Here is a 24,905-nt window from a genome sequence, read left to right as displayed (position 1 = left end):
AAACCCCTTCCCATTCATCCCTTTGTACAGAATCCCAATGGACCCAAACCCCTTCCCATTCACTCCCTTTGTACAGATTCCCAATGGACCCAAACCCCTTCCCATTCACTCCCACTGTACACAATCCCAATGGACCCAAACCCCTTCCCATTCACTCCCACTGTACACAATCCCAATGGACCCAACCCCTTCCCATTCATCCCTTTGTACAGATTCCCAATGGACCCAAACCCCTTCCCATTCACTCCCACTGTACACAATCCCAATGGACCCAAACCCCTTCCCATTCACTCCCACTGTACACAATCCCAATGAACCCAACCCCTTCCCATTCACTCCCACTGTTCACAATCCCAATGGATCCAAACCCCTTCCCATTCATCCCTTTGTACAGAATCCCAATGGACCCAATTCCTTTCCATTCACTCCCACTGTACACATAAGAACATAAGAAATAGGAGCAGGAATAGGCCACTTGGCCCCTCGAGCCTGCTCCGCCATTCAATAAGATCATGGCTGAACTGATCTTGGCCTCAAAGCCACTTCCCCGCCCGTTCCCCATAACCCTTCACTCCCTTATCTTGCAAAAATCTGTCTCTCTCCACCTTAAATGTATTTAATGACCCAGCCTCCACCGCTCTCTGGGGCAGAGAATTCCACAGATTTACGACCCTCTGAGAGAAGAAATTCCTCCTCATCTCAGTTCTAAAAGGGCGACCCTTTATTCTGAGACTGTGCCCCCTAGTTCTAGATTTCCCCACGAGGGGAAACATCCTCTCTGCATCTACCCTGTCGAGCCCCCTCAGTATCTTATATGTTTCAATAAGATCCCCTCTCATTCTTCTAAACTCCAATGAGTATAGGCCCAACCTGCTCAACCTTTCCTCATAAGACTACCCCTTCATCCCCGGAATCAACCTGGTGAACCTTCTCTGAACTGCCTCCAATGCAAGTATATCCTTCCGTAAATAAGGAGACCAAAACTGTACGCAGTACTCCAGGTGTGGTCTCACCAATACCCTGTACAGTTGTAGCAGGACTTCCCCGCTTTTATACTCCAACCCCCTTGAAATAAAGGCCAACATCCCATTTGCCTTTTTGATTACTTGCTGTACCTGCATGCTAACTTTTTGTGTTTCATGCACAAGGACCCCCAGGTCCCTCCGAACTGTAGCATTTTGTAATCTCTCTCCAGTTAAATAATAATTTGCTTTTTTATTTTTCCTGCCAAAGTGGATAACCTCGCACTTTCCCACATTATACTCCATCTGCCAAATGTTTGCCCACTCACTTAGCCTGTCTATATCACTTTGCAGATTCTTTGAGTCCTCTGCACAACTTGCTTTCCCACCCATCTTTGTATCATCCGCACACTTGGCTACATTACACTCGGTCCCTTCATCCAAGTCATTAATGTACACAATCCCAATGGACCCAATCCCTTCCAATTCACTCCCACTGTACACAATCCCAATGGACCCAATCCCTTCCAATTCACTCCCACTGTACACAATCCCAATGGACCCAATCCCTTCCAATTCACTCCCACTGTACACAATCCCAATGGACCCAAACCCCTTCCCATTCACTCCCACTGTACACAATCCCAATGGACCCAATCCCTTCCAATTCACTCCCACTGTACACAATCCCAATGGACCCAAACCCCTTCCCATTCACTCCCATTGTACACAATCCCAATGCACCCAAACCCCTTCCCATTCACTCCCACTGTACACAATCCCAATGGACCCAAACCCCTTCCCATTCACTCCCACTGTACACAATCCCAATGGACCCAAACCCCTTCCCATTCACTCCGACTGTACACAATCCCAATGGACCCAAACCTCTTCCCATTCACTCCCATTGTACATAATCACAATGGACCCAAACCCCTTCCCATTCATTCTCACTGTACACAATCCCAATGGACCCAAACCCCTTCCCATTCCTTCCCACTGTACACAATCACAATGGACCAAACCCCTTCCCATTCACTCCCACCATACACAATCCCAAAGAACCCAACACCTTCCCATTCACTCCCACTATACACAATCACAATGGACAAAACCACTTCCCATTCACTCCCACCATACACAATCCCAAAGAACCCAACACCTTCCCATTCACTCCCACTATACACAATCCCAATGGACCCAAACCCCTTCCCATTCACGCCCACTGTACACAATCCCAATGAACCAATCCCTTTTTCATTTACACATATTGTAGAGAACCTCAGTGGACCTAACCCCTTCCACTTCATTCTGGATTGTCCCTGGCTGGATCAAAGCCATTGTTCTACCTCATCGGGCACGTGTGGTCTTTTCACTCCACGAGGAGAAGGAGGGTCCTCCTTAATGTTGCTGTCGACTGTCCAATAGGATCCCTACAAAACACAACCATCAGTTTTGTTAAACTTGTATAGAACCTTGGTTAGACCACACTTGGAGCACTGCGCACAGTCCTGGTCTCCATATACCTTGGTTAGACCACACTTGGAGCACTGTGTACAGTTCTGGTCTCCATATACCTTTGTTAGATCACACTTGGAGCACTGTGCACAGTTCTGGTATCCATATACCTTGGTGAGACCACACTTGGAACACTGTGCACAGTTCTGATCTCCATTTACATTGGTTGGACCACACTTAGAGCATTGTGCACAGTTTTGGTCTCCATATACCTTGGTTAGACAACACTTGGAACACTGTGCACAGTTCTGGTCTCCATATACCTTGGTTAGACCACACTTGGAGCACTGTGTACAGTTCTGATCTCCATATACCTTGGTTAGACAACACTTGGAGTAATGTGCACAGTTCTGGTTTCCATATACCTTGGTTAGACCACACTTGGAGCACTGTGTATAGTTCTGATCTCCATAGACCTTGGTTAGACCACACTTGGAGCACTGTGTACAGTTCTGGACTCCATATACCTTGGTTAGACCACACTTGGAGCACTGTGCACAGTTCTGGTCTCCATATACCTTGGTTAGACGACACTTGGAGCATTGTGCACTGTTCTGGTCTCCATATACCTTGATTAGACCACACTTGGAGCATTGTGCACAGTTCTGATCTCCATATACCTTGGTCAGACCACACTTGGAGCACTGTGCACAGTTCTGGTCTCCATATACCTTGGTTAGACCATACTTGGAGCATTGTGCATAGTTCTGGTCTCCATATACCTTGGTTAGACCACACTTGGATTACTGTGCACAGTTCTGGTCTCCGTATGCCTTGGTTAGACCACACTTGGAGCACTGTGCACAGTTCTGGTTCTCCATATACCTTGGTTAGACCACACTTGGATCACTGTGCACAGTTCTGGTCTCCAGATACCTTGGTTAAACCACACTTGGAGCACTGTGCACAGTTCTGGTCTCCATATACCTTGGTTAGACCACACTTGGAGCACTGTGCACAGTTCTGGTCTCCATATACTTCGGTTAGACCACACTTGGAGCACTGCGCACAGTCCTGGTCTCCATATACCTTGGTTAGACCACACTTGGAGCACTGTGTACAGTTCTGATCTCCATATACCTTGGTTAGACCACACTTGGAGCACTGTGCACAGTTCTGGTCTCCATATACCTTGGTTAGACCACACTTGGAGCATTGTGCACAGTTCTGGTCTCCATATACCTTGATTAGACCACACTTGGAGCATTGTGCACAGTTCTGATCTCCATATACCTTGGTCAGACCACACTTGGAGCACTGTGCACAGTTCTGGTCTCCATATACCTTGGTTAGACCATACTTGGAGCATTGTGCATAGTTCTGGTCTCCATATACCTTGGTTAGACCACACTTGGAGCACTGTGCACAGTTCTGGTCTCCATATACCTTGGTTAGACCACACTTGGATCACTGTGCACAGTTCTGGTTCTCCATATACCTTGGTTAGACCACACTTGGAGCACTGTGCACAGTTCTGGTCTCCGTATGCCTTGGTTAGACCACACTTGGAGCACTGTGCACAGTTCTGGTCTCCATATACCTTGGTTAGACCACACTTGGAGCACTGTGCACAGTTCTGATCTCCATATTATAAAAAGAATGTCGAGGCACTGGAGAATGTGCAAACAAGATTTACTAGAACGATACCAGAACTGAGAGGTTATACCTATCAGGAAAGACTGTACAGGCTGGGGCTCTTTTCTCTAGATAAGATACATCAACCTCAGTACCCTGATCAACCCTCTCTATTACCTCCTCAAAGAACGTGATCAATTTAGCCAAACATGATTTGCCTTTAACAAATCCGTGCTGACTTTCGTTTATTAGCCCCAATCGTTCCAAATGCCACTTCATTTTGTCCCGGGTTATTGCCTCTAAAAGTTTCCCACCATGAATGTTGTCGCTCTCCAGTTCAGACTTTTTCCCAGGCCAGGTATAGAGTCATAGGGGGAGAAATTCGGTATCGCTCCATATGGGGCGCAATTATCGGCCGGGAGCAAAGTTTAGCGCCTGGCGCTAATTATCACCTCCAACTGCAAACTTGGCTTTTGTCGCCCCTGGAGGTGATTGGAGCGCTAAATCAGGCGCTACACGCCTCTCTTAAGGCGCTAATGACGAGGAGCGAGGCGCTACCTCAGAGCGCTGGCGAAGCTCATGTGATGTCAGTCAGCAATGGAACACGGACACACTGGCGCCGGCCAGTTCTTAAAGGGGAGGGTTGATCTTGCTCTCCATCCACACCCTGCTCATTGCAGCCTTGAGTCTCGGCCTGGAGAGACCTGTACATCAATTCTGCTGGAAAGGACTATGGGGAGGGCCAGGGAAAGAGCTCAGAGTGCAGCCCCCACAGTCTCTTCTAAATCGATGCAAGGAAGGTCAAATCAAAATGAACCTGCAAAGTGCTGCTCAGTACCCAAAACTCCTTCACACAGTGTTGAATCTCGGCAGCCATGGTACGCCAGTGGTGGAGGGAGTGAATGTTTAAGGTGGTGGATGGGGTGCCAATCAAGCGGGCTGCTTTGTCCTGGATGGTGTCGAGCTTCTTGAGTGTTGTTGGAGCTGCACTCATCCAGGCAAGTGGAGAGTATTCCATCACACTCCTGACTTGTGCCTTGTAGATGGTGGAAAGGCTTTGGGGAGTCAGGAGGTGAGACACTCGCCGCAGAATACCCAGCCTCTGACCTGCTCTTGTTGCCACAGTATTTATGTGGCTGGTCCAGTTAAGTTTCTGGTCAATGGTGACCCCCAGGATGTTGATGGTGGGGGGATTGGGTGATGGTAATGCCATTGAATGTCAAGGAGAGGTGGTTAGACTCTCGCTTGTTGGAGAGAGTCATTGCCTGGCACTTCTCTGGCGCGAACGTTACCTGCCACTTATCAGCCCAAGGCTGAATGTTGTCCAGGTCTTGTTACTGCCCAACCCCTTGAGGATTGTGATAGGGCCACAATTGACAACCTGTTAAGAGGGTGTGCGTGATCTCTGACCATCACTAAAATGTAGCGGTCAGATACAGAAAATAGTCAAAAAGGCTAATGGAATGTTAGAGGGCAAGAATATAACAGGGGAGGGAGTTCTTCTACAGCTATACAAAGCCCTGGTTAGACCACATCTGGAGTACTGTGTACAGTTCTGGGCACCACACCTTAGACAGGATATATTACATAGAAACATAGAAGATAGGAGCAGGAGTAGGCCATTCGGCCCATCGAGCCTGCTCCGCCATTTAATGAGATCATGGCTGATCATCCAAACTCAGTACCCTGTCCCTGCCTTCTCCTCATATCCCTTGATCCCTTTAGCCTTAAGAAATATATCTAACTCCTTCTTGAATATATTTCATGAACTGGCTGTTGCGTTTGCAAAGATAATCCAGGGACCGTAAGCAGGGTTCAGTTCATGTTGCTTTTTTACTGGCTGCCACACACACACACACTTCCAGGCAAAAGCAATCGAATGCCTATACACAATACAATGATAACAGCACTATCAAACTCCATGTGCTCAGGCCAAGGCAATCGAGAACCTATCCCCAATGTCAGACATAACGTTTCCTCCCCCCTCACAGAATTTCAAACATGAAGTGTAGTGACAAAGTCCTGCAGGTGGCCAGGGCGAGAACGTGTACGAACAGGCCGAGGTGTGGACTGGTGAAGAGCAGGCCGAAGTGGGGACTGCTGAGGAGCAGGCTGAGGCACAACATCTGCTTGGGGGTTGGCTGGCTGAGTCACATGTGCATCCCGCCACTCTGGGGGTAAGGCTTGGGGGTTAGGTCCGTATAATCCCGCATCAGGGGGTGCTGGCACCTTCCGAAGGCGGCTGGCATGCCACCGAGAGCCGTCAGTGAGGCAGAAAGTGGCTGGTCCAAGTTGGCGGCTGATTTGGAGAGGGGAGGACCAGAATGAGGCCATCTTATTATTGCGGTGAGGCCTGCGGACTCTGACCCAATCGGAGACTGAGATGTTGGGTGCCTTGGCCCTCTTCGACTGGTTGAAGCGGAGTTTCATCTTCTCCTGCTGTCTAGCGACTGTGGCTTGAGCCGGTGGAGCAGGGCTCTGAGCTAGCGAGGGGCGGAGCCTATTATGTCCATGTATGATTGAGACACGGACAGCAGGAGTTGAACAAAACAAGTCTTTACTGAATGGAGTCAATCGGGAAACTGAAACTACAGAGGCTCACTAGCGCCTTTTATACAGGGGTGGTCACTGCCGGTACTGCAGTCTGAGACCAGTTATTCTCTTAAAGGTACATACACAACAATTCCTCCCCTTTTAGATAAACAGTACATAACATTCATTTAACAACTAAATGATAACTAATTACAATCACAATTACGGTTGCTAGATACATTGGTTGAGTTTAAGCAATTATAAGTTCAGTCTTTGAGGAGGCTTCCTGATTCTGTCTGGATAACGCCTCTTTGAGGTATCAGGTTCTTCTGGCAAGGTTGAGTCGGGATCAATGTCGTTGTTTGGTTCATCTGCTTCCAATATCACCGATTCTGCAGTAGCTGCAATTGGTACGTCGATTTCATTGCCAGGTGTATCAGATTGTGGTGTGGAGTTGACGTTTTCCAGTGACTCTAGAATCTGGTCAGCATGGCGTCTTACAATGCTCTCTCCAACGTCCACGGTATACATGAGAGGTCCTTGCCGTGTACAAATCGTTCCTGGCTGCCATTTCTCAGTGCGATAGTCCCGGGCCAAAACTGGTTGACCTATCTTAAAACTCCTGGTCGGCCTTTCATTCATATTCTGAAACTGCCTGTTCTCCACATCTCTTCGGACGTTTGCCTTAACCAAATCCAAGCGGCATCGTAGTCTTCGATTGAAGAACATCATGGCTGGAGTCTGGTTGGTAACCGCATGTGTCGCATTCCGGTAGGCAAACAAGAAGTTGTCCACCTTGTGTTGTAGGGGTATATCTTCATTACACATTGCCTTGATAGCCTTCTTGAATGTTTGAACAAACCTCTCGGCCAATCCATTAGTGGCTGGATGATATGGGGCAGATGTGTAATGTTTAACACCATTGTTCTTTAAGAACCTCCGGAACTCTTCAGACACAAACTGTGGTCCATTGTCAGAGCAAATCTGTTCAGGCAGCCCATTCCTGGCGAATATGGTTCGTAAAACTGTGATAGTTTTTTCTGTGGTGGTTGAGGACATTTTTATTACCTCTGGCCACTTTGAATGTGCATCCACCGCAATTAAAAACATCGAGTCCATGAAGGGACCAGCAAAATCAATGTGCACCCTTTGCCGTGGAGATGAGGGCCACTCCCATGGATGTAGAGGAGCTTGTGGTGGGGCGTTTTGGACCTTCTGGCATCCTGCACAGCTCTTGGTCATCTCATCGATTTCTCAATCGATTCCCGGCCACCACACAAACGCTCTGGCTAAGTTCTTCATTTTTACCCCACCCAGATGACCCTCATGAAGCTCATTGAGCACTCTATCCGTCAGCTTAGGTGGAATTACTACTCTGGATCAACACATCAAGGTTCCTCTGCACACTGACAGCTGTTCTCTTCTCGGCGAGAATGCTGGCAGCAGTGGTTCGCCATGTGCTGGCCATCCCTTCACCGTTAAATCATAGACCCGTGATAGTGTCGGGTCATTCCGTGTTTCCTTTTCTATGTTTGCATTCGTCACAGGGAGACATTCGACTATGGTCGAGTGGAATAACTCCATTGGATCCACTGCAAGGTCTTCTTCCACCGTCGGCAACGGTAGGCGCGACAATCCATCAGCATTCCCATGCTGTTTAGTTCCTTTGTACTCGATGTCATATTGGTGTGCCCCTAGGAAAAGGGACCACCTCTGCAGCCGTTGCACTGTCATTATCGGTACGCCCTTCTGAGGGTTGAAAATGGAGACAAGAGGTTGATGATCGGTTAGTAGAGTAAATTTTCGACCGTGCAGGTAGTGATTGAACTTCTTCACCCCCCACACTAGGCTGAGGGCCTCTCTGTCAATCTGGGTGTAGTTACGCTCGGCAGAAGTTAACGAGCGTGACGCAAAAGCTATCGGCCTCTCTAAACCATCAAGGAATTTACGTGACATTACCGCCCCAATGCCGTTGGGAGACGCATCACACGCCAGTCTGATCGGCAGTGCTGGGTTGTAGTGATCCAATATTTCTCTTGAAGTGATTAAGTCCTTACTCTTCTGAAAGGCCCGCTTACAGTCATTGCTCCATTTCCATGCTACTCCCGTTCGTAGTAGGGCGTTCAGTGGGTGCAGAATTGTCGACAAATTCGGCAAAAACTTATGGTAGTAATTCACCAATCCGAGGAATGACCTCAGTTGCGACACATTTTCAGGCACTGGGGCCTTAACAACCGCTTCAATTTTGTCAGGGGACTTATGTAACCCCTCTTCATCAATCACGTGGCCACAATACGATATCTGTTTCTTAAAAAACTCGCACTTGGGGCGGTTGGCTCGTAGCCCATGTTCCCGTAGTCTAGTGAGCACCTGTTCTAGGTTGTTAAGGTGTTCACTGTCATCTTCACCTGTCACAAGGATGTCGTCCAAGTAACACTGAGTCCCCGGAATCCCTTGCAGGACTTGTTCCATCGTTCTTTGCCATATCGCCGGAGCCGATGCTACTCCGAAAACCAATCGATGATACTGGTAAAGACCTTTGTGAGTGTTTATCGTGAGATACTTCCTAGAGGATTCGTCAACCTCCATCTGCAAATATGCTTGTGCTAGGTCAATTTTTGTAAAACGCTTCCCTCCAGATAGTGAGGCGAAGATGTCTTCTATCCTTGGAAGAGGATATTGTACTGTGTGAAGGACTGGGTTCACCGTCACCTTGAAATCGCCACAGATGCGAACCTTCCTTGGCTCCTCAGACTTATTGCTTAACGTTTTCTTCATGACAGGAACGATGGGTGTCGCCCACTCGCTCCAGTCGACCTTAGACAACACGCCTGCCTTCTCCAGATTCTCCAGCTCTGCCTCGACAGCTGGGCAAATTGCATATGGTGCCGGTCTTGCTTTGAAAAACTTGGAAATTGCATTCTCTTCTATTTTTATCGAGGCGGTTACGCCTTTAAGAGTGCCCAGTTCTTGTTGAAATACCTCTTTGGCGTTAGCTAAGATTGTTGACAATCGTCCAGGAGTGACGTCTTCATCTTTTTTACCATCCACCGTCATTGCATGAATGGAGTGCCAATCTAAGCTTATCTTCCTGATCCATTCACGTCCCAATAACGGTGGTCCACCATTTTGCAGTATGTAGAGATACAATTGCCGTATTTTCTTGCCGTTGTATTCGACAGGCACCCTTATTTTTCCTCTGGGGTATACTTTTTGCCCCGTATACGTCGTCAAGACGATGGATGTCTCTCTCAAGGGTATGTGTGAGAATAGCCGCTCGTAGTCTCGTCGATTCATGATGGTTAGCACTGATCCTGTATCCAATTCCATTTTAACTTGGGACCCTGCTATCGTGAGGGTGACCCAAATGGTTCGGTGATCCTCTTTTGCGATTACATTGTGAAGTTTGAGACAGCTTAGTCTCCTTTTCCCGGATTCACTATCGCTCATCTGGTCTTCGGAACTACTGTCCGTCATCTTTTGTACTTTCTTGTACGGTTCATTAGTAGCCTTTTTGTTGTCGCTGGTCTTCTTCCCAGACCTGCAAACTCGTGCAATGTGTCCCATCTTTCCGCATTGCCTGCATATTTTGTCCTTGGACCAGCAGTCCTTCTGGTCATGGTTAGTTCTGCCGCAGCGATAACATTTTGCAAATCCCCGTGTCATTTCGTGGGTGCCGTATTCCTGTGGCTTTTGTTGTATTTCCGCAGCTCCCCTGGCTGCTGCTTCGTACAATACTGCCACGCTGAAAGCCTTATCTAGCGTCAGCTCTTTCTCTGAGAGTAACTTCTTCTGTGTTCCTTCACTCAGGAGTCCACAGACAAATTTGCCCCGTAGGGTATCTGCCAGTCCTGCTCCGAACTGGCAGTGCTTTGATAGCTTGCGTAGTTCCGTAAGGTACTCAGCATTGCTCTCATCTCTATGCTGAGTTCTCCTGTGGAATTTAAATCTTTCTGCTATCAACAGCGGTGCAGGGTTTAGGTGTTCCTGTAGGACAGCAACAATTTCGTTAAAACTCTTCGCCTTCGGTTTGGCTGGAGTAATCAGGTCCTGCAATAGGCCGTACGTTCTAGCGCCCATTAAATTTAGCAATACCGATGCCTTTTTCTCATCGGCTATTTCGTTTGCCTCGCAATATACCTCGACTCTTTCCACATACGTGGTCCAGTCCTCTATTGTATTAGCAAAGGCAGTGATACAGCCAGTCTTCGGCATCTTGAAAATCTAAAATGGCGCCTCCCGCGCTTTGCCTTCTTCCCCGATTTAACAAAATGGCGCCTCCCGCGCTTTGCCTTCTTCCCCGCTGATTAAGATGGCGCCTCCCGCGCTTTGCCTTCTTCCCCGCTGTCGCTAGCGCTGCTTTCCGCGGTTTCCGTTGCAACCTGCAGCTCCTCGCAGTTTCCTGCGCGTTTAATATTTCTTTTTTTTTAATTATTTTCCCGTCGTGGAACAACCCTGTGGGACTCTTGCCTCCCTCTTCTCGGGTCTATACGCAGCCCGGCTTCGTAGCACCGACCGCGCCCTGTGTGCTCCACCCTCTCTCTCTCTCCTCTTCCCGACAACGCTGCTCGGCCCCGTTGCAAGCCACCCGCTCGAGTTCGCGACCGCCGCAGCCCAGGAAGGATCAGTGTACTACCTGCCACCAGCCCGATTAGCTGAAGCACCGTCGACAGGAACCAGGACCCGCTTCCGACAGCTTCTCCAGCAACCTTCAACTCTGCTAACTCAGGGGCGGATGCCCACGGTCGACGCCCATTTCTAATGCTTCTTTCTTCCTTCTGGCCTCGACCTCTGCTCACTTCACTTCAGGAATGGATCCCAGGAGGTGGTGCAGACTGTAGGTAAGTTCGTATCTGCTCGTCGCCAGTATTATGTCTGCGTATGATTGAGACACGGACAGCAGGAGTTGAACAAAACAAGTCTTTACTGAATGGAGTCAATCGGCAAACTGAAACTACAGAGGGTTACTAGCGCCTTTTATACAGGGGTGGTCACAGCCGACAACTGAAACCCCACAAATTCGATCTCTGAAACAGCAAAGACACACTTTTCGCCATTCCGTGTGAGCTTGTGTTTTGCTAGAGCTGTGAAAACTCTGTGAAGGCGTTCGTCGTGAGTGGCGGTCAAAAGCCCATGCACGACGATGTCATCTCTCTGGGTGAAGAAATTCCTCCTCATCTCAGCCCTAAATGGCTTACCCCTTATCCTTAGACTGTGACCCCTGGTTCTGGACTCCCCCGCCATCAGGAACATCCTTCCTGCATCTAGTCTGTCTAGTCCGGTTAGAATTTTATAAGTTTCAATGAGATCCCCTCTCATTCTTCTAAACTCTAGCGAATATAAGCCTAATCGAGCCAATCTCTCTTCATACGTCATTCCTGCCATCCCAGGTATCAGCCTGGTGAATCTTCGCTGCACTCTCTCCATCGCAAGAACATCCTTCCTCAGATAAGGCGACCAAAACTGCACACAATACTCAAGGTGTGGTCTCACCAAGGCCCTTTACAACTGCAGCAAGACATCCTTGTTCCTGTACTCGAATCCTCTCGCTATGAAGGCCAACATACCATTTGCCTTCTTAACCGCCTGCTGCACCCGCTGCTTACCTTCAGCGACTGGTGCACAAGGACACCCAGGTCTCGTTGCACTTCCCCTTTTCACAATCTATTGCTGTTCAGATAATAATCTGTCTTCCTGTTTTTGCCACCAAAGTGGATAGTTTCAAAGTTTGCGGATGATACGAAATGTAACACCGCTACTCAAGAAAGGAGGGAGAGAGAAAACAGGGAACTACAGGTCAGTTAGCCTGACATCAGTCGTCGGGCCAATGCTGGAATCCATTGTTAAGGAACTGGTATCAGGGCACTTAGAAAATCATAACATGATTCGGCAGAGTCAGCATGGTTTTATGAAAGGGAAATCGTGTTTGTCAAATTTATTAGAGTTTTTTGAGAATGTAACTAGCAGGGTAGATAAAGGGGAACCAGTGGATGTAGTATATTTGGATTTCCAAAAGTCATAGAGTCATAGAATTAAACGGCACCGAAAGAGGCCCTTCAGCCCATCGAGTCCGCGCCGGCCATCAAGCCCTGTCTATTCTAATCCCATTTTCCAGCACTTGGTCCGTAGCCTTGTATGCTATGGCGTTTCAAGTGCTCACCTAAATGCTTCTTGAATGTTGTGAGGGTGCCTGCCTCTACCACGCTTTCAGGCAGTGAGTTCCAGATTCCAACCACCCTCTGGGTGAAAAAGTTTTCCCTCAAATCCGCTCTAAACCTCCTGCCCCTTACCTTGAAACTATGCCCCCTGGTTATTGACCCCTCTACTAAGGGGAAAAGTTCCTTTCTATCCACCCTATCTATGCCCCTCATAATTTTGTACACCTCAATCAGGTCCCCCCTCAGCCTTCTCTGCTCTAAGGAAAACAACCCCAGCCTGTCCAGTCTTTCTTCATAGCTGAAGCGCTCCAGCCCAGGTAACATCCTGGTGAATCTCCTCTGCACCCTCTCCAATGCAATCACATCCTTCCTATAGTGTGGCGACCAGAACTGCACACAGTATTCCAGCTGTGGCCTAACTAGCGTTTTGTACAGCTCCTTCATAACCTCCCTGCTCTTATATTCTATGACTCGGCTAATGAAGGCAAGTACCCATATGCCTTTTTAACCACCTTATCTACCTGTCCTGCTGCCTTCAGGGATCTATGTACATGCACACCAAGGTCCCTCTGATCCTCTGTCCTTCCTAGGGTCCGACCATTCATTGTGTATTCCCTTGCCTTGTTAGTCCTCCCAATATGCATCACTTCACACTTTTCAGGGTTAAATTCCATTTGCCACTGTTCTGCCTGTCTGACCAACCCGTCTATATCGTCCTGTAGCCTGAGGCTTCCCTCCTCGCTATTTACCACTCCACCAATTTTCGTGTCATCTGTGAACTTACTGATCATACCTCCTACATTCATATCTAAATCATTAATGTACACTACAAACAGCAAAGGACCCAGCGCCGATCCCTGCGGTACACCACTGGACACAGGCTTCCAGTCACAAAAACAACCTTCGACCATCACCCTCTGCCTCCTGCCACTAAGCCAATTTTGGATCCATTGTGCCAAATTGCCCTGCATCCCATGGGCTCTTACCTTCTTGACCGGTCTCCCATGCGGGACTTTGTCAAAAGCCTTACTGAAGTCCATGTAGACCACATCAACTGCACTGCCCTCATCCACGCACCTAGTCACCCCCTCGAAAAATTCAATCAAATTGGTTAGACATGATCTCCCCCTGGCATTCGATAAGGTGCCACATAATAGGTTATTACACAAAATTAAGGCTCATGGGGTTGGGGGTAATATAGTAGCACGGATAGAGGATTGGTTAACGGACAGAAAACAGAGAGTAGGGATAAATGGATCTTTTTCAGATTGGCAGGCTGTAACTAGTGGGGTGCCGCAAGGATCAGTGTTGGGGCCTCAGCTATATATTAATGACCAAGATGAAGGGACCGAGTGTAATGTATCCAAGTTTGCTGACGATACAAAGCTAGGTGGGAAAGTAAGCTGTGAGGAGAACACAAAGACTCTGCAAAGGGATATAGACAGACTCAGTGAGTGGGCAGTAAGGTGGCAGATGGAGTGTAATGTGGGGAAATGTGAGGATATTCACTTTGGTCGGAAGAATAGAAAAACAGAATATTTTTTAAATGGTGAGAAACTTTCAAATGTTGGTGTTGAGAGAGATTTGGGTGTCCTCGTGCAAGAAACACAGAAAGCTAGCGTGCAGGGACAGCAAGCAATAAGGTAGGCAAATGGCATGTTGGCCTTTATTGCAAGGGGGTTGGAGTATAAGAGTAAGGAGGTCTTGCTCCAATTGTACAGGGCCTTGGTGAGACCACACCTGGAGTACTGGGCACAGTTCTGGTCTCCTTATCTAAGGAAGGATATACTTGCCTTGGAGGCGGTGCAACGAAGGTTCACTAGATTGATTCCTGGGATGAGGGGGCTGTCCTATGATGAGAGATTGTGTAGAATGGGCCGATACTCTCTGGAGTTTAGAAGGAGGAGAGGTGATCTCATTGAAACATATAAGATTCTGAGGGGGATTGACAGGGTAGATGCTGAGAGGTTGTTTCCCCCTGGCTGGCGTGTCTAGAACTAGGGGGCATAGTCTCAGGATAAGGGGTCTTCTTCTCCTTCTTAGGCAGTCCCTCAGAACCGAGGATGACTTGCTTCCACATTAAAAAATGAGCTCTCAGGTGACTGATTCGGCCCAGAAATTCGGGTCGGAGGCTTCCCGCGGGCGCAAGCCTCCGACCTGCTCTTACCTAGCGCGCCGGCCGTTGAGCTGTGGGCCCGTGTGGGATTCCGATCCTGGGCCTCCTCCAGCTGCCGGCGCACAGTGCCTGTGTATCCCAGGGGCGCAGTTAGTTCGAAGCGTCCCCTGGGATCACGTGGGCCATGGCGAGCCAATGGTAGCAGGGAATCTCTATTCATAGATTTGATAGGAAGAGCTGTCAAATTTATGAATAGAGATTGGCCCCAAAACATCACTAAAACTTCAAATACATTTTTTTTAAATCACTTTTATAAAATAACTATAAATTACATAAATTTTAAACAAAAGTTTTAAATTTTTGAAAAAAATAGTTAACGTTTTTAACGGGGCTAAAAATAAACTTACCTTTCTTTAAGGTATTTAAAATGATAAACCTGTGGAAAAAATGTTTTAATTTTACTTAATTCACCACTTACCTTGTTAAAAGCAGGCCTTGCGACTGCTTTTTAAATGCGCAGCTGCTAGGGACTTACACTCCCGGAGAAACCTGTAAAAAAATCGGAAGTTCCAGGTGTACGCGCTGCCTCTCCGGCGTTTGACCTCCGAAACCCTTCCTTCCCACGAAACCGGCACTTCCGTTGGCCCTACGGGTGAGTACACAGCACGTACTTACCCGTGGGGACCCGAAGTTCTGGCCCGGTCCAATGCGGGACCTACAGTCTCTGTCACAGGTGGGGCAGACGGTGGTTGAAGGGGGCGGGTGGGTGGGGTGCTTGGGTCGACGTGCGCTCCTTGCGCTGCCTGTGCTTGGCTTCCACTTGCTCCCGGCAAAGAGACTCGAGGGGTTCAGCGCCTTCTCGGATGCTTCCCCTCCACTTTGTGCGGTCTTGCAAGGCCAGGGATTCCCAGATGTCGGTGGGGATGTTACACTTTTTCAAGGAGGCTTTGAGGGTGTCCTTGAAGCGTTTCCTCTGCCCACCTGGGGCTCTCTTGCCGTGCCGGAGCTCCGAGTAGAGCGCTTGTTTTGGGAGTCTCGTATCGGGCATGCGGACAATGTGACCCGTCCATCGGAGCTGATTGAGCGTGGTCAAAGCTTCGATGCTGGGGATGTTGGCCTGAGCGAGAACACCGACGTTGGTGCGCCTATCCTGCCAATGGGTTTGCAGGATCTTGCAGAGGCAGCGTTGGTGGTACCTATTGTGTCCAATTCAGGGCACTGTGGCGGAGCCAGTGAATGACCCTGGGCAACCGTATATAATTCCCTTTAACGATGTTCTAACACCAGCCTAAGCCTGTACCATTGTGTTAGACATTACTGTGTTTTGTATATAGTATTTGTATGTACGGGGCGTGGCCCCTTTAAGGGCGCGGGAAAATGCGGGCAAATGCGATGACGTCACGTCGCAAACCACGTGACTGTCTGGGCAGTCCTCGTGGAATCTCCATCTTGTTAAGACCTGTTTTCGTGGTTCTCCTGTATCGATCTCAACAAACCGTTTGAACTCGTTTAGTCTTACATTAAAGACCTGTTTGATTGATCTCCTGAGTCGACCTCAGTTATTGGTCCTACATTGGTGACTCCGTTTTTTGTGAATTTTTTCACAAAAAGAACACAACATGGAGGCCAACGCCGTTTCGCTGAAGCTACCGCAGTTCTGGGAGCAGCAAGCGACCTCGTGGTTCATTCAGGTCGAAGCACAGTTCGCCCTGAGGGACATCGTTGTAGATCAGACCAAATATCTCTATGTGGTCTCCGCACTCGACAGCTCTACCGCCTCGCGGATCGTCAGCCTCCTCGAGAACCCTCCAACGGAGCGCAAGTATGAAACCCTCAAGGCGCGGTTGCTGCAAGTTTTCGGGCTCACTAAATCAGAGCGCGCCCGACGATTGCTCGCTATGCCCGGGCTCGGGGACTCCAAGCCTTCGGAGTTGATGAGCCAAATGCTCACACTCCTGGGCTCAGAACCGGAATGCTTCCTATTCCGTGAACTATTCCTCAGCCAGCTGCCTGAGCAGGTGCAAGCCGCCCTGGCCAGATCCAAGGTGGAAGACTGCGCGGCACTCGCGGCAGAAGCAGACAAAATTTTCGCGGTAACGCAGCAGTACTGCACCGCCACGAGGCGCCCATCCCCCACAGACGCCGCCCCAGTTCGTCAGCCTGCTGGGCTGTGGTTCTACCACGCGCAGTTCGGCGCGAAGGCGCGACGTTGCCGCTCTCCCTGCAGCTTTCCCCCCCAAAAAAACAACTGCGACTACTGAGGAACGGGCCTAACGGGTGCCCCGCGGCCGCCATGGCAATTGGCAACGCGGGCAAGTTGCTTTTCATCACCGATACGCTCTCCGGTCGTCGTTTTCTGTGCGACACCGGAGCGCAGTGCAGCATTTTGCCCGCGTCCGCCCTCGATGTGCAGGCAGGGAATCACGGCCTCGCCCTTGAAGCGGCCAATGGCGGAGCAATTGGGTCCTTCGGCAGACGGCGAGTGGAGGTGTGCTTCGGGGGGCAACGTTTTCACTGGGGGGTTGGGATGGCCAAGGTTTCTCAACCCATTCTCGGCACGGATTTCCTGTGCGCCAACCGCCTCCTGGTCGACGTGAAGAATCGACGGTCGATCAACGCGGCAACTTTCAATTCTCTTCCGTGTTACCGCAGTAACACTACGTCACGCACCGTCTCCTGTGCTTTCCCGACTCCTGACGAGTTCGCTCGTCTGCTCGCCGAATTCCCCAACCTCACAAGACCCATGTTCTCCTCCACAGCCATGAAACATGGTGTGGAACACCACATCACCACCAACGGCCCCCCCCCGGTCTACGCGCGGGCCCGGCGCCTGGAACCTGGCAAGCTGGCGGTCGCAAAGGCGGAGTTCTCGACCATGGAATGGTTAGGGATTATTCGCCGGTCGAATAGTCCCTGGTCTTCACCCCTCCATATCGTCCCGAAGCCTGGCGGCGGATGGCGACCATGCGGTGACTATCAACGCCTAAACGACGCCACCACTCCTGATCGGTACCCGATCCCCCACATCCAGGATTTCTCTGCCCATTTGGCAGGGAACACCGTCTTCTCGAAAGTCGACCTCGTCCGGGGCTGCCACCAGGTCCCAGTGCACCCACAGGACGTCCAGAAGACCGCAGTCATCACCCCATTCGGCCTCTTCGAGTTTTTACGGATGCTGTTTGGGTTAAAGAACGCCGCCCAGGCTTTCCAACGCCTGATGGACTCCGTGCTGTGGGACCTCAAATTCCTTTTCATCTACCTGGACGATATCCTAATCGCCAGTCCCACTAAGGAAGAACATATCTGTCACCTACGCACCCTTTTTCGACGCCTCAGCCAACATGGCCTGATTATCAACCCGGCCAAGTGTCAGTTTGGCCTGCGCCAAATTGATTTCCTGGGACATCGCATCACCGCAGAGGGAGCGGTTCCTTTACCTTCGAAGGTAGAGGCGGTGACATCCTTTCCATGCCCGCAGAACGTAAAGGCCCTGCAGGAATTCCTAGGCATGGTAAACTTTAACGCCGTTTCGTGCCTAAGGCAGCACTACTCATGCAGCCCCTGTGCGAGGCCCTCAAGGGCAAGAACCCGGTAGACTGGACGGACGACACGGCCCGAGCGTTCGACGACACCAAAAGCGCCTTAGCCAATGCAACCATGCTGGCGCACCCGCTGCCAGGAGCCACCATCGCCCTCACCACCGACACGTCAGACTACGCCATCGGCGCCGTGCAAGAGCAGTGGGTGAACGGGACTTGGCAGCCGTTGGCATTCTTCAGCCGTCAACTACGGCGGAACGAGAGAGCGTATAGCACGTTCGACCGGGAGTTGCTCGCCCTTTTTCTGGCCATCCGCCATTTTCGCTTCCTCCTGGAAGGACGTCCTTTCACCGCCTTTGTAGACTATAAGCCATTAACTTTTGCCATGGCCAAGACCGCCGAACCGTGGTCATCCCAACAGCAACGTCAACTGACCTACATATCCGAATTCACCACGGATATACAGCACGTGGCCGGTAAGGACAACCTGGTGGCAGACTGCCTCTCACGCGCGACCGTCAATACGGTTCATTTGGGCATCGATTACGCCCTTATGGCAGCAGACCAAGCCTCAGGCCCAGAAGTCCAAGCCTGCAGAACGACCGTCACTGGCCTCCGGTTGGCCGACGTCAAGTTCCATTCGGCAGGTTACCACACTGTTGTGTGACGTCTCCGTACAGGACCATCGCCCGGTCGTGCCGGTCGTCTGGGGCCGTAAAGTTTTCGACGCCATACATGGGTTGTCACACCCAGGAATGAAGGCCTCTCAGAAGCTGATGTCGAGGAAATTCGTATGGCATGGCATGCACAAGGATGTCCGCGACTGGGCCAACACCTGCGTGGTCTGCCAAAAGGCCAAAGTACAGCGCCACGTCAAAGCTCCATTGGCCACCTTCACAGTTCCGGAGCGACGGTTTGACCATGTCAATGTGGACCTGGTAGGACCACTCCCACCCTCCCATGGTTTTTCACACATCCTGACCATGGTTGACCGCACCACCAGATGGCCGGAGGCGGTCCCCCTGTCATCCACTACTTCGGCGGATGTGGCCAGGGCGTTCATTTCCACCTGGGTCGCCCGGTTCGGAGTGCCCGCAGATATTTCTTCCGACAGAGGACCGCAGTTTTCCTCCGAACTCTGGAATGCAGTGGCCCACGGACTCGGTGTCAAATAACACCGCACCACAGCCTACCACCCACAGGCGAATGGCCTCTGTGAACGTTTCCACCGATCACTGAAAGCCGCCCTGAGGGCCAGCCTCCAGGACGCTGGATGGGCAGACAAGCTACCGCGGGTCCTGTTGGGCCTCCGCACGGCCCCCAAAGAAGACCTTCACTCTTCATCAGCGGAGCTGGTGTACGGTCAGCCACTGCGAGTCCCGGGGGATTTCCTGCCAGCTTCGACAAAGCCATGGTCCGCGTCTGACCAGCTTGCTAGTCACCAGGAGGCGGCCAGATGCTTCGCACCAGTGCCCACTTCGCACCACGGGCTGCAGAGTTCGCACGTTCCCCCAGAGCTTCACAAGGCTGAGTACGTCTTTATTCGCCATGATGCTCATAGGGATCCACTCAAGGCCCCATATACCGGTCCCTTCCACGTGTTGGAGGCAGGGGACAAAACCTTCACGGTGGACCACATTTCGGTCGATCGCTTAAAGCCAGCACATCTGGACCTCGACCGCCCCGTCGAGACAGCACAACCGCCGAGAGGTGGTCGGCCACCCATCGCCGTTACAGCAGACCAAGTGCGACCGCCCGCCAGACCGCCAGCCGCCCAACAGCCTCCGCCTCGAGAGTACAGGAGTCGTCCTGACAGGCTCGTCAGACCCCCTCACCGTTTGACTTTGTCCGTTAAAGTGAATTCTGGGGGGGTGCATGTGGCGGAGCCACTGAATGACTCTGGCTAACTGTATATAATTCCCTTTAACGATGTTCCAACACCAGCCTAAGCCGGTACCATTGTGTTAGACATTACTGTGTTTTGTACATAGTGTTTGTATGTACGGGGCGTGGCCCCTTTAAGAGCGCGGGAAAACGCGGGCAAACGCGATGACATCACGTCGCAAACCACGTGACTGTCCGGGCAGTCCTCGTGGAATCTCCATCTTGTTAAGACCTGTTTTCGTGGTTCTCCTGTATCGATCTCAACAAACTGTTTGAACTCGTTTAGTTTTACATTAAAGACCTGTTTGATTGATCTCCTGAGTCGACCTCAGTTATTGGTTAGGAATTCGTCAATTCCTACATCACCACACTTTCAGAAGGATGTCAAGGCCTTGGAGAGGGTGCAGAGGAGATTGACCAGAATGGGTTCAGGGATGAGGGACTTTGGTTTTGTGGAGAGACTGGAGAAGCTGGGGTGGTTCTCCTTAGAGCAGAGAAGGTTAAGGGGAGATTGACAGAGGTGTTCAAAATCATGAATGGTTTTGATACATTTTGCCATTCCTCAATCCATGCTTAATATATTACCCCAATCCCATCAGCCTTAATGTTGTGTAACAACCTCAGTACTGCCCCTCCGACAGTGCAGCGCTCCCTCAGTACTGCCCCTCCGGCAGTGCAGTGCTCCCTCAGTACTGCCCCTCCGACAGTGCGGCGCTCCCTCAGTACTGACCCTCCGACAGCACGGCGCTCCCTTAGTACTGCCTCTCCGACAGTGCAGCACTCCCTCAGTACTGCCCCTCCGACAGTGCAGCACTCCCTCAGTACTGCCCCTCCGACAGTGCGGCGCTCCCTCAGTACTGCGCCTCCGACAGTGCAGCACTCCCTCAGTACTGCCCCTCCGACAGTGCAGCACTCCCTCAGTACTGCCTCTCCGACAGTGCAGCGCTCCCTCAGTACTGCCCCTCCGACAGTGCAGCACTCCCTCAGTACTGCCCCTCCGACAGTGCAGCGCTCCCTCAGTACTGCGCCTCCGACAGTGCAGCACTCCCTCAGTACTGCTCCTCCGACAGTGCAGCACTCCCTCAGTACTGCCCCTCCGACAGTGCAGCGCTCCCTCAGTACTGCCCCTCCGACAGTGCGGCGCTCCCTCAGTACTGCCCCTCCAACAGTGCGGCGCTCCCTCAGTACTGCCCCTCCGACAGTGCAGCACTCCCTCAGTACTGACCCTCCGACAGTGCGGCGCTCCCTCAGTACTGCCCCTCCGACAGTGCAGCACTCCCTCAGTACTGACCCTCCGACAGTGCGGCGCTCCCTCAGTACTGCCCCTCCAACAGTGCGGCGCTCCCTCAGTACTGCCCCTCCGACAGTGCAGCACTCCCTCAGTACTGACCCTCCGACAGTGCGGCGCTCCCTCAGTACTGCCCCTCCGACAGTGCAGCACTCCCTCAGTACTGACCCTCCGACAGTGCGGCGCGCCCTCTGACCCGCGGACAGACGGTGAATCCGCGGCCACGACAAGAGAGCTGAATTCTCTCACCTTCCCTGGGTTGTCCTTGGCACGAGGAATCTTCCGGAAGCATTTGTTGAGGGAAAGATTGTGTCGGATGGAATTCTGGGGAGAAGGAAGGAGAATTGCGTCAATTGTAACTTCGACGGACATCGGGCTGGTGCTTCAGACTGCGTCAGGCTGCGCCACAAGGCCCCTTTCACATTCTGGCCTGGTCATCTTCCTGTCAATCCCAAAGCCAGTGCCCATTGTGTGACCCTTAACCCCACCTCTACGTCACACCTTAGCAACCGCAGAAACCTGTCCTTCGCAAAGAGCATCCAAGGCCCATTGACGGGGATCATTAACAGCAAGTTTCATTTATATAGCCTGTGTGACCTAGTAAATCAGACATAAATTTGACAGCTTAAGAACATAGGAAATAAGAGCAGGAGTAGGCCATTCGGCCCCTCGAGCCTGCTCCGCCATTTAATGAGATCATGGCTGATCATCCAAATTCAGTACCCTGTCCCTGCTTTCTCCCCATACCCCTTGATCCCTTTAGCCTTAAGAAATATATCTAACTCCTTCTTGAATATATTTAATGAATTGGCCTCCACTGCCTTCTGTGGCAGAGAATTCCACAGTTTCACCACTCTCTGGGTGAAGAAATTCCTCCTCATCTCAGTCCTAAATGGCTTACCCCTTATCCTTAGACTGTGACCCCTGGTTCTGGACTCCTCCGCCATCGGGAACATCCTTCCTGCATCTAGTCTGTCCAGTCCTGTTAGAATTTTATAAGTTTCAATGAGATCCCCTCTCATTCTTCTAAACTCCAGCGAGTATAAGCCCAATCGACCCAATCTCTCCTCATACGTCATTCCTGCCATCCCAGGTATCAGCCTGGTGAATCTTCGCTGCACTCTCTCCATGGCAAGAACATCCTTCCTCAGATAAGGCGACCAAAACTGCACACAATACTCAAGGTGTGGTCTCACCAAGGCCCTGTACAACTGCAGCAAGACATCCTTGTTCCTGTACTCGAATCCTTTCGCTACGAAGGCCAACATACCATTTGCCTTCTTAACCGACTGCTGCACCTGCACGCTTACCTTCAGCGACTGGTGCACAAGGACACCCAGGTCTCGTTGCACTTCCTCTTTTCCCAATCTATTCCCGTTCAGATAATAATCTGCCTTCCTGTGCTGTGCTCCATCAGTACTGCCCTCCGACAGTGTGGCGCTCCCTCAGTACTGCCCCTCCGACAGTGTGGCGCTCCCTCAGTACTGCCCCTCCGACAGTGTGGCGCTCCCTCAGTACTGCCCCTCTGACAGTGTGGCGCTCCCTCAGTACTGTCCCTCCGACAGTGTGGCGCTCCCTCAGTACTGCCCCTCCGACAGTGTGGCGCTCCCTCAGTACTGCCCCTCCGACAGTGTGGCGCTCCCTCAGTACTGCCCCTCCGACAGTGCAGCGCTCCCTCAGTACTGCCCCTCCGACAGTGTGGCGCTCCCTCAGTACTGCCCCTCCGACAGTGTGGCGCTCCCTCAGTACTGCCCTCCGACAGTGTGTCGCTCCCTCAGTACTGCCCCTCCGACAGTGTGGCACTCCCTCAGTACTGCCCCTCCGACAGTGCGGCGCTCCCTCAGTACTGCCCCTCCGACAGTGTGGCGCTCCCTCAGTACTGCCCCTCCGACAGTGTGGCGCTCCCTCAGTACTGCCCCTCCGACAGTGTGGCGCTCCCTCAGTACTGCCCCTCCGACAGTGTGGCGCTCCCTCAGTACTGCCCCTCCGACAGTGCAGCGCTCCCTTTTCCAAACCCCAGTATAGGCGCAATCTCCTCAATCTCTCCTCATAGGAGAACCCTCTCCACTAGTTGATGGGGCAAGGACTAGGGGACACAGATTTTAGGTTCTGGGCAAGAGATACTGGGGGGGATGTGAGTAAAAACTTTTTTACGTAGCGAGTGGTGAGGACCTGGAACTTGCTGCCGACGGAAGTGGTGGAAGCGGAGACACTCGATGTTTTCAAGGGGAGACTGGAGAGGCACTTGAGGGAAATAAACTTGCAGGGCTCCGGGGATAGAGCGAGGGGAATGGGACTGACTGGATTGCTCTACAGAGAGCCGGCACGGGCTCGATGGGCCGAATGGCCTCCTTCTGTGCCGTTATGACTCTGTGACGATGTAATTAGATTGTGATGTAATTTACTTGTACTTCTCGCAATCTAGTATACTGTATTGGCTGCTCACGATGTGGTCTCCTCTACATTGGGGAGACCGAACGCAGATTGGGCGACCGCTTTGGGGAACATCTCCGTTCTGCCCGTAAGGGTGAGCCCGAGCTTCGGGTGTGAGAGAGTGTGAGTGAGAGAGTGTGAGTGAGAGAGTGTGAGTGAGAGAGTGAGTGAGAGAGTGTGAGTGAGAGTGAGAGTGAGAGAGTGTGAGTGAGAGAGTGTGAGTGAGAGAGTGTGAGTGAGAGAGTGTGAGTGAGAGAGTGAGTGAGAGAGAGTGAGTGAGAGAGTGTGAGTGAGAGAGAGTGTGAGTGAGAGAGTGTGAGTGAGAGAGTGTGAGTGAGAGAGTGTGAGTGAGAGAGTGTGAGTGAGAGAGTGTGAGTGAGAGTGTGTGAGTGAGAGAGAGTGAGTGAGAGAGAGTGAGTGAGAGAGTGTGAGTGAGAGAGTGTGAGTGAGAGAGAGTGAGTGAGAGAGAGTGAGTGAGAGAGTGTGAGTTAGAGAGTGTGAGTGAGAGAGTGTGAGTGAGAGAGTGTGAGTGAGAGAGAGTGAGTGAGAGAGTGTGAGTGAGAGAGTGTGAGTGAGAGAGTGTGAGTGAGAGAGTGTGAGTGAGAGAGAGTGAGTGAGAGAGTGTGAGTGAGAGAGAGTGAGTGAGAGAGTGTGAGTGAGAGAGAGTGAGTGAGAGTGTGAGTGAGAGAGTGAGTGAGAGAGTGTGAGTGAGAGAGAGTGAGTGAGAGAGTGTGAGTGAGAGAGTGTGAGTGAGAGAGTGTGAGTGAGAGAGTGTGAGTGAGAGAGTGTGAGTGAGAGAGAGTGAGTGAGAGTGTGTGAGTGAGAGAGTGTGAGTGAGAGAGTGTGAGTGAGAGAGTGTGAGTGAGAGTGTGAGTGAGAGAGTGTGAGTGAGAGAGTGTG

General features: G+C 51.1%; 1 protein-coding gene across 4 annotated transcripts in view; it reads right to left on the bottom strand.

The window, feature by feature from the left end:
- Positions 1–24,905, bottom strand: part of LOC147091418 (forkhead box protein J2-like) — a 168,968-nt gene that overhangs the window by 132,094 nt on the left and 11,969 nt on the right. For all 4 annotated transcript variants that reach the window (XM_085976772.1, XM_085976773.1, XM_085976774.1 and 1 more), the window contains exons 3-4: positions 21,822–21,896; positions 2,312–2,395 (exon numbers count right to left, since the gene is read on the bottom strand). In XM_085976772.1, coding sequence (XP_085832898.1) covers positions 2,312–2,395; positions 21,822–21,896 — 159 coding nt within the window. The remainder of the gene's footprint in view (positions 1–2,311; positions 2,396–21,821; positions 21,897–24,905) is intronic.

Source organism: Somniosus microcephalus, unplaced genomic scaffold, assembly GCF_052327205.1.
Source record: "Somniosus microcephalus isolate GS21.2 unplaced genomic scaffold, FLI_Smic_1.0 unresolved_chr3, whole genome shotgun sequence".
Lineage (NCBI taxonomy): Eukaryota > Metazoa > Chordata > Chondrichthyes > Squaliformes > Somniosidae > Somniosus > Somniosus microcephalus.
Note: the sequence above shows the minus strand (reverse complement) of the source record. Positions and strands in the feature narration are given on the sequence as shown.